The sequence below is a fragment of the Rattus norvegicus genome, chromosome 2 (genome assembly GCF_036323735.1).
Source record: "Rattus norvegicus strain BN/NHsdMcwi chromosome 2, GRCr8, whole genome shotgun sequence".
NCBI classification, from domain to species: domain Eukaryota; kingdom Metazoa; phylum Chordata; class Mammalia; order Rodentia; family Muridae; genus Rattus; species Rattus norvegicus.
Window position 1 is genome coordinate 61670147 of NC_086020.1, and position 15753 is coordinate 61685899.

General features: G+C 44.9%; 1 protein-coding gene across 2 annotated transcripts; it reads left to right on the top strand.

The window, feature by feature from the left end:
* The first annotated feature begins 3144 nt into the window (after window positions 1-3144).
* Window positions 3145-15235, top strand: Amacr (alpha-methylacyl-CoA racemase). 2 transcript variants are annotated; one of them, NM_012816.2, is made up of 5 exons: window positions 3189-3442; window positions 4886-5029; window positions 6283-6443; window positions 10086-10272; window positions 14471-15235. In NM_012816.2, the coding sequence occupies exons 1-5, from the start codon at window positions 3196-3198 to the stop codon at window positions 14878-14880; spliced, it is 1149 nt and encodes a 382-aa protein (NP_036948.2). In that variant the 5' UTR covers window positions 3189-3195; the 3' UTR covers window positions 14881-15235. The 2 variants fall into 2 exon arrangements, with proteins under 2 accessions (XP_038957703.1, NP_036948.2); XM_039101775.2 differs by lacking the exon at window positions 10086-10272 and having other exon boundaries at window positions 3145-3442.
* The last annotated feature ends 518 nt before the right edge of the window (window positions 15236-15753 follow it).

Genomic DNA, 15753 nt, shown 5'->3' on the forward strand with positions numbered 1-15753 from the left:
ATACACCCACACTTCCTACAAGACACTTGATTTTTGACAAAGAAGCCAAAACCATACAATGGGAAAAGTTGGTAGCAGTTTTGCTGTTCTACTTCAAGGTGCATAGGTTAAAGTCACAACCCCTGATAAGTGAGTGAATGCAATGGAAGAAACATTACATTTGTGCATGTACCTATAGGAAACATTATACAGATACACGTTTGGAGGGAATAGAGTACCCACTAATCTAGTGTCTTGGAGGAAGATTTTCATTTATCTTTAGGTAAAACAGCAGCAAGAAAAACTTCATAACCATATATAGAAATAAACACATACACACACACACACACACACACACACACACACACACAAATACATTCTTCTGGGTTTGATCTAATGTGTTAAGAGCATTGTCAGATGCTATTTGGGTCATTTGAAATAGCAAAAAACCCCTTGAGGTCAAATTAAACAAATAAGCAAAAACACCATTCCTGATCATGTAAGTCTGCAATTCCAGCTACTTGTGAGGCTGAGGCAGAAGGATCACAAGTTCCACACTGCCTAAGCAACTCGATAAGATCCTGAGTCAAACTACAAAGTACAAACAGGGCTTGAGATATATTCCAGGTGGTAAAGTGCTTGCTTAACACACAGGCTCTAGGTCCAATTCCCACTGACACACGCACCCATGCACACACGCACATGCAGACACACACACACACACACACACACACACACACACACACACACACACAAACACATACATGCAAAGAAATCCCCCTCAAATTCAAGCCAAAGTGAATGCATATTCCAGTGAAAATGTATATTCCAATGAGAACCAAAGTCCCAAAGGACATGGCTAGAGTTGCTAAACATCTCCCTACTGGAAGATATGGTGTTGCTTAACCATTAAAACCTCTGCCTTCTCTGAGTTCTCAACAAAGGATAGTAAAGTAAAAGCAAGTGTGAGCTTTCAACAGCCACAGATGGCAAAGGACCAGGTCCTTTCCTGTGGATATTCATGGCTTTATTATTGCTTTGTGGTTTGGGAGTGGGGGGTGGAGTCAAACCCAGCACCTCAAGCATGAACACTCTTATGACTGACCTAAACCGATTTATAACTTTCATTTGTTAAGCATAGTAACAACACACACCATTTGACTTGTCCCCTACATAGTTTGCTATCTTGACCCAACTCATTTGCTGTCTAGAACCACTTGTGGATGTAATTTTGGGACTGGAGAAATGGTTCTGCAGTTGAGGACACTGGCTGCTTTCTAGAAGACTGAATTTGATTCCCAGGGTTCACATGCACCATACACCTTACATAACTCCAGTTCCCTCAGGGAACTGTTGTGCCCTCAGATACAACATCCTCTTCTGGCCTCTGCAGGCACCAGGCATAGACATTAAATTTAATTTAAAAATTCAAAGCATATTTAATAGTTTTGCTTTAGGAGGTTTTGTTTGATTCTTTATATTTTTTTGTTGTTGTTGGTTGAAACAGGGTCTTATGTAGCACAGGCTTGCTTTGAAATTGTTGTATAGGCAAGGATGACTTTGACTTTGAATTCCTGATAGTTCTTCTTCCACTTCCCAAGGTCTGGGATAGCAGTGTGTGCCATGTACCAAAAGTTCCAGGTTTGTTATTTTTTTTTTTGTTGGTTTTTTGTTGTTGTTGTTTTTTTTTGTTTTTTTTTTTTTTTTTTTACAAATAATGCATTTTGGATATCCTTTGTTTAAAAAATATCTGAACACAACTGCCTATGTAGGGTTTATATTATTGTTTCCTGATTAGCTTTTAGAAGACAGTTTGTGCCAGAGGAAAGATCCGAAGTGTTGAGACCTCCTACCAGTGTCTGCTTTGTCTGGGCCTCTGGGTAACTCGGTGCTCTGAGACGGTTTGTAAAGCATGATGCTGGCTAGGACCTGTGAGTCCTGTGACTATGATCCTGTATGTAAGCTCAAATCACATCTGTCCCATTGTTTTGTTTTGTTTTGTTTCAGAAAAATAGAAAGGAAGCAACTGATAAAATGTTAATGTCTCTATGTGGAAGTCAGCCGTACCATTCCGTGCCATTTTCTTTTTCCTAAGAATTGGATAGAATGAGGCTTGAGCAAGGGTAGCCACTTGAGAAGCATCGGACACTCAGAGAGCATTAGGGACCACGTGGAAGTTGTCTACCTCTAGCAGGAGGCACCTCATTCAGAGAGAGCACACAGACCGCTTGACCCTGAAGTGTCTTAAAACTCAGTAGCTGGTTAAAAGTGTTTTGGCTACAACTATGTAGCATTCCGCCTTTGCTTTTATTATCTGCCCCACTTGTTAATAGTTGGTGCGGGAGATTCCTAGCATTCACACCTACCTCTGTTCAGTTTCCTAGAGCTTTTAAAAACTGCGTCTGGCCACCTATACACAAGCTCCACCCATTACTGAGAAGTTAAAGAAAAAAAGACCTGTAAATGTGGATGGGTATTTGTGATTATTTTGTTGTACTTTAAAGGCTGAAAAAGGTTTCTAACTCAAAAATTGTAATTGTCCATAAAACTGACAGCTGACAAACCAAATTAGTTTCTAAAGTTCTCTCATTTAACCCAAGATTAATATTCTGATATTTCAGACTCTTCTAAATGCTGGGATTATACGCGTGCATACCACCGGTGTTTTAAGTGCTGCTGGCCTCCATGCACGAACTTAGCAACTGATCTACACACCCTTGGCCCTTTCTCTTAAAACGAAGGGGATCTAGGACAGGTTTCAAAGTGTTGCAGGGTGGAAACTAGTTTTCAGGGCTGCGAGGGAGACACCCAGTGGACTACCACAGCTCAGCAAACGTCCTTGCCTCCTTACTTTGGTCTAAGTAGTGAGGTGCTTGGGTACCTTTAGTCACGTAGTGCGGGGTGAGAGTAAGGATTCAGGCCGCGCAGTGAGAGTGTCAGAAGAGGACCCGCACAACACGGGGTTGTCAAGGTCCAGGATGCAATTCACGACCTAAACCGGAGACCAAAGGTCAGCAGCTAAACCTAGGGTGGGCAGGAAGTGAGCAAGTGCGCAGCCTCCGGGGAGGTGGTGCGCAGGCGCATGAAGGGGGCGGCGGTGTGGGGAGGAGAGTGGGTGGAGGATGGACAGAGGGCGGGCAGAGGGCGGGCGGCGGGGTGTGTACAATAAACTGCGGTCCCGCGCCGGGCCGCTCAGATGTCACCGTAGGGTTGGCCATGGCGCTGCGTGGCGTCAGGGTTCTGGAGCTGGCAGGCCTGGCCCCAGGGCCGTTCTGCGGGATGATCCTGGCGGACTTCGGCGCCGAGGTGGTGCTCGTGGACAGACTGGGCTCCGTGAACCACCCCAGTCACCTGGCCCGAGGCAAGCGCTCGCTGGCGCTGGACCTGAAGCGGTCTCCGGGAGCCGCGGTGTTGCGGCGCATGTGCGCACGCGCGGACGTGTTGCTGGAGCCCTTCCGTTGCGGTGAGCCCTGCCGCACTGAAAGATGACATTCTCTCCTGCCGGGTTACTCCAAGCTTCTCTGACTCCTTTTTTTTTTTTTTTTTTTCGGAGCTGGGGACCGAACCCAGGGCCTTGCGCTTGCTAGGCAAGCACTCTACCACTGAGCTAAATCCCCAACCCCCTCTCTGACTCCTTCTTAAGACTTTTAATTTGCTCCCCCCACCCCACCCCACCCCACCCCCAAGCACTCTTTCAGATTTGCCTTTATTAATTATTTGGGGAATATTGAACCGTATGAGAATCTAGTGCAAGAGACAGATTGAAAAACTTCAATTGAATGTAGCCACTGACCCTTTGATATGCAATGTGCCTCTGCACTAAAGCCAATGACAGACCATGGCTAACCCTTCCCCTAAATGGCTGGTATTCCCAAGCTCCATCTTCAAGATCACTTCATTTACTTTGGGCCGTACGAAAACATTGTTTTAATGCTCTGTAGACAAACGACCAAGTCGTTAACAGAATCCGTTTTTTGAGCATTTGCATGCTTGGTGACATGCACTTCCAACTGTCACAAACCCTGAACCAAGTCTGAAGGCATTTCCTCCTGTATTAACTCAGAGCATTCACCCCGACCTGCTCCTTACTAATATTGTAAGCCAATAAGTTTGACAATGAAATGGGACAGGAGAGGGTCACCAGGCACATTTATATTTAACTCTCTTAGTTCTCACAAGCATACCTGAGCACAGTGAGTTTAGGATTAAATCGCAATGTTAAAATGCTCCATTTGAAAATGAGCATGGGTCACTGTGGTTAAGTAGTTTCTCCAAGTGACTCTTAATTCTGACAACTTTCACCAAAATCACAACTAACAATGTTAGTATTACTTGGAAGTGTCTGTCCTTTAGTTTGCCCTGGAGTAGGAATTATTCCTGTCTGTGATTCATGCTCTCTGTAAAAACAAAACTGACAGGTAATTTCTCTACTGGTGAAATGAACCAGTTCAAGCCACACTAGATTATATTAAAGGCCGGGTTATTGGGAAACTGCTCTCTGGCAGGGGAGTTCACTGGTCCCAAGAACCAGGGAAGTTGCCAGGGGAAAGGGGCGATAGGAGAGGGAGAGGAAAAGAGAGAAAGGGCAGAGAGAGGAGGAGGAGGAGAAGAAAAGAACAGAAGGTTGAGAAGTGGAACAGAAGGAGTGAGGAGGAAGAGGAAGAGGAGGGAGTGCAAAATGTCTGAATTATATAGGGGAGAACCTCTTGGGGAAGGGCAGCCCAGGGCAGGGCTGGAAAGTTAAGAGTTGAGGACAGGGTATGCCAGGTAGGGACTGAGGGATGCTGGGAGGACCTGGAGCCAAGTCTGCTTTGATCTGTAAAATATGCACCTCAGTCCCTTGTCCCAGGACCAAACAAAAACAACAACAAAAGCCCACAAAACCATTGACTGCTTTCCTCTAAAGGTGTCATGGAGAAACTCCAGCTTGGGCCAGAGACTCTACAGCAGGACAATCCAAAGCTCATCTATGCCAGGCTGAGTGGATTTGGCCAGTCGGGAATTTTCTCCAAAGTAGCTGGCCATGACATCAACTATGTGGCTTTGTCAGGTATGTTGGAAAGGTTTTTCTAAAACCGTTTGGATTGGCTCCAAAGTCAGAAGTGCAGTTACACTGATTAACAAGGGCTTTAAAATGTTTATTATTTCTCATTATGTGTATGTGTGTGGTTATATGCATGTGAGTGCGTATGCCTCTAGAGACCAGTAAGAGTGTTCTGGATCACCTGGAGCTGGAGCCACAACGGGTCGCAAACCTTCTATGTGGGTGCTGGGAACTGAGCTTGGGTCCTCTGCAAGAACCGTACATACTCTGAGCCACTGAGACATCTTTCCAGCCCAGCCTTCATTAACATGAATTTTTAAAAATGCCAAGATGTCAATGCATATGGGAACTGGCAGAGAGAACATGGTTGTAGAAAACGGGTTGATTTGAGTTCCCGGGACTGCCGTACTTAAGCTCTATCCCCGCCCCGACTCATTTGAGTCACTAGTAACACTGATTTTCTGCAGTTGGGAACTTAGTCCTAAGGAAGCCCCTACTAGAGGTGAGAGACAAGGTAGGTTATATGATGGCTGGTCGCTCCACTTAGTGGGAAAGGTGGTTTAGTTTGATTCTGATGTTCCTTCACCAGGAGTCATTTTGAGCCGCCGTTTCAGACATCTGTGAATACAGCTAAAAGCCCACGGTTTCAGGTTTTGCTACCACTCTGTTAGAATCTGTCCCTGAGTACGGGCTTTTGAATGGCCTGGCTGTGTTACATCTAAGAACTGTATGTTACTGATGAAAGCAAACGTCCTGCCCTCTTTAAGAAGACACTGAAAGGTCGAGAATAAACCTTCCCAACTTGCCGAACTATAAAGCGGGCTTTCTATATATCTTTAAAACTTAATTCCACTTCCTTCTTGCGTATGATCATATTCTCATATCTCTTTTTAATAAAGTCAAGTGCATTATATGGCTTTAAAGCCAGGAAACAAATGGATAGTAATTACGTCTTCTTTAAAACTTAGTAATAAGTGAAGACTTTGATAAAATATTGAAAATGTTTTGGGGGATGTTCCTTTTTGGCCTTAATGTGGGGAGGATTCACTGTATCTCCCAGACTGGTCTGGAAATCTAAATCGGCTGAGTGCTGGGACTGCAGGTGTGAAAGGCCTTTTGTGAGTGGACACAGCGGGTTCATAGTTTGAAGAGCATTGTGCCCTGTTTCCACTTAGGACAATGACTATAAAAATGGCTGTCCTCTGAGGCATTCTAGAGCTCACTTAAAAGGGGTGTTCAATTTGCTGTCCTTGGTGCAGGTGTCCTGTCAAAGATTGGCAGGAGCGGTGAGAACCCATACCCTCCCCTGAACCTCCTGGCCGACTTTGGTGGCGGTGGCCTCATGTGCACATTGGGCATTTTGCTGGCTCTCTTCGAACGCACGCGGTCTGGCCTAGGGCAGGTCATTGATGCGAACATGGTGAGTATCAGTTGGGGGCGGGGATGATAGGCTTGCCATTGTGTCTCAGTATCACGTGTGGTTGCCACAAATCTTTCTGAGTAAGAGAGGTGAGGTCTTTCTGTGTAGCCCTGACTGTCCTGGAACTCATGGAGATCCACCTCCCTCTGTTTCCTGAATATAGGGATTTAAGATATGTGCCAACATGTCTGGCAAAAGATAGTTCCTTTAAATCAGCCTCACCCTTTTGTGTGCACCAGAAGGCCACATCGAGCCACCTATGGGGCACTTTAAACTTTATTTATGTAGTTCACATGTGTAAGAACGTATCTGGAGGTCAGGACAGGTTTGAGGGTCATTACCCTTCTTTATCTTGTGGCTTCTGGGGACTCCGGTTGTCAGGAATGGCGGCATCCTCATCTGCCAAGCCATCGCTCTCAGCATGCGCTAGAGAAATCACCTGATTCCTGGGTGATGCTCAATATTTGTCTCCAAGTTGCCTTTTGTGATTGACCTAGAGCTGCCAAGTAATGATCCTTCAAAACTGAGCATCGGTGGTGGTTTTCAGCCAGTAGAACAGGTTCTCAAAGACACTAAGGAAGGTGGGACTTCTTGTTCAGATCTCCTGCTGCCTTTCTTCAGAGATGCCTCAGTTTCATGTGTTTCTCTGTGTGAACACTCATTTCCTCCAGCTGAATCCTTCCTGCATGTGATCTCTCCCTCCAGCCTAGGTGAATGTACTGTCTCCCCACCCTTTGGCACAGGTAGGATTCACGGCTCCCACTGGATGCATGAAACTGCAGATAATTCTAAACGTTATGTTACTGTATCTTACCTAGATGTAGCTACGTACAAAATTTATAAATTAGACACAGTAAGAGATTAGCAACAATACTAAAAATAGAACAGTCTAAAATATGCACTGATAAAGTTTACCTACGGACTTTTCTAGTTAATATTTTCAGACTGTGGTTAATCCGAATTGTAGGTATTGGAAGGGAAAGTGCATATAAATGGAGAGACCTGTACATTGTCATGAAGCAGGGACAGTCCCCTGAGGTCTCACAGCTCCCTGGTAAGAGTTTGATCCAAGGCTGCCACATGAAGGCTTGCTGAGAGATCTTTGGAGGTCGAGTGGAAAATGGATTTGAGGGCGGCGAGACTAGCAGCAGAGAGACCAGTTAACTAGTGTTTGCTTAGCAAATGAGGGTACGTGTTAAAGCAGTTAATATGAGTGTAAGATTGATTAAAGGAATGCTAGGTGCAAATTTGGTACAGAGGGTTGCTGATGCCCTGGCAATGGGGAAAGAAGGAGGAACTGAGGCAGAGACAGATTTCTAGCTTGTGAGCTAAGGGGTGGTGTCCCTGGTTCCCAGGGGCAGACTGATGAGGGAAGGGACAGCAGGAAGCAGCAGCGGGAGATTGACAGCTCGCTTCTTTCCTCCTTCCTCTGCAGTTTGCCAGCTCTGTCATCTGGGGGCGGGAGCAGGGGGTGGCGGTTACTTTACAACCGTGTCAAATTAGTAAAATGAATAATATGCCAAGGTAACCTGTCAGAATTGTTAGGGAATTTAATTAGTCCATCATTGTGTACTGTGTGAGCAGTGCCCCGAATTGGCCCTGTGAGGGTTTGTGATTGAGAGTCTCTCTTCCCAGAGCAAAAGGAATTCAGTCTTCATTTCAGATTTGAAGTAGCTTTTCAGTATCCAGGGAGAGTATTAAAGCTGGGACCAGTAACAGCTTTTGCAGTCATCTGGGAATAAACCGGGAGCCAGGTGACAGAATGCTAATGTGTAGGGCTGAGTAGAAGGAAGGGGGAGAGCAGTAAGCCTGGAACAAGAAGGGAGTGTCGTGTCACCATGGAAACCAAGGTAACAAAAGCTCAAGAGAAGACACTTCTAATGGCCAGAGGGTCAGAGGCCTGTGGACACCCCAACATTGAGAATGTAAATTGCTGTGGGCCACTGGGTCACTTTACAAAGTTCTTCTCGAGCTAGACCTGCTCGCCTTGAGCCTTGGCCGGCTCTTTGCTTCTCACAGATGATGCTCAGCCTTGTGCTGTGCCTGTTTCTTGTCATGGGGCACAGCTCTCCTTGCCCTTTTGGCCCCTCTCTGTAGTGTGTTTTGGGAGGTGTAGCGTGGGGTTTACCACTTAACCCCGGATCCTGGCCTAGACCGCACCACCTCGGGCGAGAAAGCAGCAGCAGTAGAAAGTTCACACTGTCCCACTAAGTGCAAGGCTCAGTGGCTCCCCTGTGCCTGCCTTCCTGTGAGCCACACAGCCTAAAGGAGACCGGCTCTCTCCGTTAGCTATTGGAAATCTGTAGGCTCCAGAGAGGAACAGTTTTCTAACAGTACCATAGCACAATTTGATCCAAAGCAAGGCCTTTGAACACCTTCCCTTCACTGCCCCCTTGTGGGCACCGTGTATGCCATCCAAAAGGGACCAACAAAGGACAAACATGTGGCCTTGGGAGTTGTAAGGAATCATGGATTGTTACGCATAATTGGTTCTTTATAGTTAAATGGAAGTAGAAAATGGTTTCACTTTTCATCAGGATGTATCTAATTAGACTCACCTGATTGGTAGGCAACAGTGAGCTCGAGTGTATTAAAGGCGGGTCTGACCTTTCCTTAAGGGGTTCATGCTTACATTAGGGAACAGTCACTTTTGGCTAAGAACTCAAGTCAATAAGGTCACTAAACCTCATATGTCACTCTCTCTCCCTGTGGGCCCTTGCAGACACTGACTGAGGCAAGGCAGGCGTCTTTCTGAGAGGCCAGTAGCTTCCTGCCGTTTAGTAACAGAATCTGTGGTCCTGGCAGGCCAGAAATGAGACAGAGCCTGTTTTCTCACAGTGCTGTCCCCTGAAAACTGTGGGGCCAAGGTAACTGCGGGAAATGCCCATTGCGATGTGTCTGCTCTCTGTAGGGAGTAGTGCCCCTGACCTCTTGCTGAGAGTCACGCGCAGGCTGTTGGCCCACATGGTGACAGAGTTGGGAACCTGAGGCTGCTCTTGTCCAGCGCTTGCACAGCATGTGGGTAAAAGAGTAAGAGAGATGTGTGCTGGGGTAGTCACTGCGAGGCCTCCAGACGAGGTGACAGTTGCTAGGCCTGGGTCTCTCTTTCTCTGGCCTCCTGTGATGTCGTGTTCCTCATTTATAATGAAGCTCAGCAGAAACAGTTTCTCTATCCCAGCCCTGGGGGAGGCAGGTACAAGAGATCCCTGGAGTTTCCTGGATAGCCAGGCTAGGTTGGTGAGTTCCAGGTTCAGTAGGAGACCATCAGAAAGCAATTGAGAAAGACGCCTGACATTGACCTCTGACCCCTGTGTTCACTCACAAACAAAAGTAGAGAGAGGAATTCAGGGATCAGCCTTGCACCTTTACCTGACTTCAAATATCATTGACATGTTGTCAGCATTTGAAAGGAAGACAAATGTCGTTCCTTTAAGTCCCAAAATACTTCATGAATTGGAGAATGTACCCATGGCATTCTCCCATAAACCTTCTCTACCTCAACTTGCAGAAATGTCAGAGAAACTGTATGACTAGATGTAGTTGTCATGGACTGTAAAGCAGTTATGAAAAGGCGAACCTCCCCTCCCCCGATGCTGCCTCCTCTCTCCTTACTTGAGCACAGTGTTTCCTGCTTCTTCCAAGGTGGAAGGAACGGCATACTTAAGTACTTTCCTGTGGAAAACTCAAGCCATGGGTCTGTGGGCACAGCCTCGAGGGCAAAACCTGTTAGATGGCGGGGCACCTTTCTACACAACCTACAAGACCGCAGATGGGGAGTTCATGGCTGTAGGTGCAATAGAACCCCAGTTCTACACACTGCTGCTTAAAGGTAAGTAACTTCTCCGAGTCTTGTGTCCTGCGTCGCTGCGAGCTCTTCGATCTTGACTGTGAGGCCTTTTGAACACCACGGTGTCTTTTTTTTTTTTTTTTTATACACCATCTTTCCAGCGAATGTAACAATAGCTGTCAGCATATTGTGGGACATTTCATCTGTCTTTTAAATTGACAATTTTAATACTCTAAAAAATAACTCAGGCTTCAAAAACGTTGGCGGTCTGTTTGGTTGGAAAGCTGGTGCTTTGGTTGTACACGACACGGATGGATGTTTACCCTGCTTTGTGTGCCCAGACCTTCCTTAATTTTCCCAAAGGAGGTGTGTCGGTTCTGCTAGCTCTTGTCCCCTCGTGGGCATCTCTGATGGTGGTATGGAATGGTGTGAAGTCACCTGAGTGCAGTGAGATTCAGTTGGACAATGTCTCGACCCCTCGGTACCTTGGAGATTTACCTATCTGGTCTTCTTGTCTTCATGGCACACTGCTGTACATAGAATTTTAGGATCTCATCTTTCCCTGTGACATAATTGGGCTAGGATTGTCTTGTTATGTGAAGTGTTTCAGTTTGAAGTCGGCACCACAGTTAATCCCGTGGTTTCAGATGCACGCTGAAGTAAAGCTGCCCACGGTAGCACAGGCCTGTAATCCCAGCAGCTCAGGAAGGAGACAGAGAGGTCTTCATGGGGCAGCATAAAAAGTCCCAGGCTAGACTTGGCTACGTACGTAATGGTTGTGGATGCTAGAGGGTAATGCTAAGCGTCTTTTTCATTTGCTCTCCATCTTGTTTTGTAGGTCTTTTTTATTACTTAAAATTTACCATTTGAAAATTTTATAGAGTATATTTTGATCATATTCGTTTCCTCTCTCTAGACATCCCAGTTCTCCCCCCACCTCCCCTCCCAACCAACTTTATGTTCTTTCTGTCTCAAAACCAAATCAAACTAAACAAAACCCAAATAAGAGACCTAGCCCAAAACAATGCCAAACCATAAATTCATGCACGCACGTGCGCGCGCGCACACACACACACACACACACACACACACACACACACACACACACACACACACACACACAGTTCATGCTGTGTTAGACAGCTACCTTCCTGGGCATGGGATCTGCCTTGGGGTGTACGTGATATTCTCACTGTCACCTCACTGGACAAAACTGATTTTTCCTTTCTCAGCAGGTATTGGTTACAAATACCTTCTTGGTTAAAGGTGTGGTTTGTATTTACTTCCCACTCCCAGCGCTGGAATCCTGGCTGTGCATGCTGTTACAGTCTCTATGGGTCCACCTGTTCCTTTGTGTCTGGAAGATGCTGTTTCCCTGGCATCATCCATCACCTCTGGCTTTCACAGTCTGCATAGATGTTCAGCTTAGATCCTCGAGCCTTGAGGGAGGAATTTGATAAAGATACCCCATTTAGGGGAGAGTGCTCTGAGACAGTGGGAGCACTGTGTGCACATCGTTCAGCTGTGGGTCTCAGTGTTGACTTTCATCACCCCACAGTCCCACAGGCTGAGTTTTCCACAGGCAAGAACTTAAATGTCCTTCCTAACACCTTTGAAGAACAGAACACTTTAAGGATGCAGGTGCTTTAGAAGTAGGATTAATACCTATTTGGTGATTTCTTCAATTGTGTAAAAAAAAAAGGTGATACAGTATAGTTACCTTCCTACGTTAAAGTTTCAGTGTTTGGTAGCTTTTCAAATGCATTGTACATTGTATATACTTTTGTCATGGTTGTTTCTACAAACATCCCAAAGCATTTTATAATCGCGTATGTTAACTTTGCTAACTCACATATAGTTGATTAAACTGTAGGACAGGATCATTTGCATAGATCCAGTATGATGCATCCCTGCCCAACCTGAAATTATGTTTAGAGACTTACTTCAGACTTCTGGACTTAACGCTGGTAGACAACCGCAAGTGGTTGGTGCAGAGTGTGTTGGCCACAGATCTCTGGGACCAGCAGGGATAGGATACACCATATTGATAACAGCCATGGGTATATGTTATCTACAGAAAACGTATTTATATAGTTACATAAGTTTTAGTTTGTTGTTTCTTATCAACATTCACATTTCAAAGTGAAGTTATTTTTCTTGAGAATATTTTGTAGCCTAAACTGTTAAATGTAGCTTCTTTGGAGTTCTGGAAACTTATTTGAAAGTTATCTTAGTACATTTCCCCTTTCCTTTGCCCAGAAATTAGTACAAGTGCCTCCCAGTTATTTAGTGTCAGCCCAACTATTTCTTCTGAAGGCTATGTTGGTGACAGTTTTCACATTTCACCTTTGGTGAATTTTGAATTAATATCTAAGTACAGGGTGAGTTAGGATTTAACTCTTTTTTTTTTTTTTGCGTAGTTTGCTCAGTATCATTAATTAAAAAAACATTTCTTCCTACATAGAATATTATTTGCATCCTTCTTGACTTCAGGTGACCATACAAGGACAGGTTTATCTTAGGACTTTTCTTTTTCTCTCTTGCCAGTGTGAGGGATTGCTTGCAGGTCTCCTACATGAAGGGAGGACCCCACCACTCGGCTGTAGCACCAGCCCTACTTTTAGACTTGCAGCTCTGTTATGTTGTCTGTCCTTATGTCACTGTGCCTTGCATATTGTAATACGTTTGAAATTGAGATGTGTGCGTGTTCTTCTTCAGCATTGTCTTGGCTGTTATAATTTCCTTGAATTTCTGTGTAAATTTTAGGATCAGTTTATCAATTTCAACAAAGAAGGTATCTGATTATTTTATTGTGGTTGTATGCTTGTGTGTACATTGTGTGTGTGTGTGTGTGTGTGTGTGTGTGTGTGTGCGCGCGCGCACGCATGGGCATTGGCATACCATAGCACTTGTGAGGAGTTCAGAGGACAACTTTGGGGGCCAGTTCTTGCTTTCCCCCTTGGTTGACACAAGGTCTCTCTAGCTCTTTGCTAATGTATATTCCAGATTGGCTGGCCCAAGAGCTCTTAGGGATTCTCTGTCTGTCTCCCATCTTACTGTAAGAGCTCTGGGGTTACAGACACATACTGCACCCCTGGCTTTCTGTGGGTTCTGTGGATGTGAAATCTGGCCTTCCTGCTTCAGTGACAACACTTTATCCACTGAGCCGTCTCTTTAGCTCACAGCTGAGATTGTGATATGCGTTCTTTGGACGTTCTTTGGAGTGCACGCCTGATCTGGGGGTACCGTCCTAGCAGTACTGCGTGTCCCAGGCCGCCTGCATGGGCTGCTTACCTTCCTCCACTTACAGCTGTGACCTTGGTGATGCTCTGTGATTGGAATTCCTTCTGTCATGAGTGGTTTCTTACATGTGTGGATTAAGGTTTGTCATCAAGTTTTGGGACTTTTTAGATATTTCCTCAGCAATTTTCTTCTGACCTTTCTCTCCTGTCTTTTTATGACTCACTTAATGCGTTTGTAAATTTGATAGCGTCTTACATTGTCTATATTTCTTTATTAATGTGACATTCTGTTCCTTAGTTTAGATAGGTGAGTTCCCCTCAGGTTTATTTATAACGATTTCCTCAGCCCACTCTGGGCTCCTCACTCTGTGTACTCACTGACAATGAGAAATAATAGTTATTTGACAAACTTTCACCCCAGTGTGAGGCCCAAAAAGTCTTTGCCTAGACATTGGCTACTTCAAAAGACCTTTGAGCTCTTAATTTGCTGAGGCATTTTGGGGGACTCTGGAATAATTTGCCAATTACCCCAAGAGAGAAGAATTTATTTTTTAGGACTATAGTCCTGTGTGCTGTCATCTATACTGAGGCTTCATTCTTGGCAATGGTGATAGTCATGTGTCACATTTAAAATGTTATTTTAAAGTGTTTGGGAATGTTAAACAAAGTGTGGGGTTTTGTTAAATTGACTAGACAGATAATGACATCCTGAGGAAATTTCTTTTGAACGCCTTCTTAGGAAACAAATCAACTTCTAGAAACTAGGTCACGGAAAAGAGACCCCATTTCCTGAAATGTTAGTACAAAGGTCTTGACAATGACAAGCTGGCTTTGTGGTGTGTCAAAGCCACTGTTGACTCGAATTTCAAACGGATTCATGTTATTCTTGTCACCCATTTGATATAGAAGCTCTGATACCATTGTCATAGTGGGCTCCTCATTGATTATAGTCACTCCCTGAACAGAATAATAACTTAAGGCATTGCATTTCCCCTCAGGACTTGGACTTGAGTCTGAGGAACTCCCCAGCCAGATGAGCATAGAAGATTGGCCAGAAGTGAAGAAGAAATTTGCAGATGTGTTTGCAAGGAAGACTAAGGCAGAGTGGTGCCAGATCTTTGACGGGACAGATGCATGTGTGACCCCAGTGCTGACTCTTGAGGAGGCCCTCCACCACCAGCACAACAGAGAACGGGGCTCCTTCATCACTGACGAGGAGCAGCATGCAAGCCCCCGTCCTGCACCCCAGCTTTCCAGAACCCCTGCTGTTCCTTCTGCCAAAAGGGACCCTTCTGTGGGAGAGCACACTGTAGAGGTGCTTAAAGACTATGGATTCAGTCAGGAAGAGATCCATCAGCTGCACTCGGATAGAATCATTGAAAGTAATAAGCTAAAAGCCAACCTCTGACTCAGGTTCACAGCTCAAGTGAATCTGAAGGCTGTATCTGTACTGGAGAAGGATGCCCACCACTGTCCGTATGGAAATGTGAATGAACAGTAATGAAGTAATCCAAATATTCCAATCAAGACACAACGAAAGACTGATTACAGAGAAATGACTGTGCTCTCACACTGCTCATCCGAGCCTCTGATTGAGGAGTATTTTTGTGTGTGTACTGATATTAACTTGTGGCAGTTTTCTGCCTTTCAGCTCACTTGGTGAAGTGCATTCACTGATTAAAACCCTTTTGTAAATGCAACTCTGATAATATATTAAATGAACTAATATAACTTTAATAAATAAAGCTTTTTTTTTCCTTGAAGTGAACAGTGTTTTTAAGTTGTAAAAGCTTTCTAGAAAACCCTTTAAATGCTATTTAAATAACATTTCTAATGCATTTGAAATATCGGGGCACTACTGGTAACAAAAATGTTTTTAAAAAAAGTCAAACCCTTTCATTCACTGCTCGATGTTAGCGAATGGTCTTGAAGTTTCCTTTATAAACCCTGCTTCCAATCACTGATCTGGCTGCTGTGGCCGAGATCCTGGAGGTTTGTTCTCCATCACTTGGCCTCAGGCCTTTTCCTTAGTTAACCGTCCTATACCCAGTGCAGATCTGCTCAGCTCCCCACCAGTGTCAGCTTCTGTACTGATCATGTTTCCATTTACTCCCAAAAGTCCTGCTTAACCTCTCGAAAACCACAAGGAAAAGTGCCTTTAAGCAGATAAGTAAGGGGGTATCCATAGGCAATAAGGAGCACAGCCAGTATCCAGAAGACAGTGTTCTGAGCATCAGTGACATCAGTGACAGCCGTGACTGACAGCTGTGATGAGCTCCAG

Excerpts from the sequence above, each read along its gene's own strand:
- Amacr (NM_012816.2), top strand. The coding sequence starts at position 3,196 with ATGGCGCTGCGTGGCGTCAGGGTTCTGGAGCTGGCAGGCCTGGCCCCA. Across the intron at positions 5,030-6,282 it reads CAACTATGTGGCTTTGTCAG|GTGTCCTGTCAAAGATTGGC; the intron begins GTATGTTGGAAA and ends TCCTTGGTGCAG. Across the intron at positions 10,273-14,470 it reads CTACACACTGCTGCTTAAAG|GACTTGGACTTGAGTCTGAG; the intron begins GTAAGTAACTTC and ends ATTTCCCCTCAG.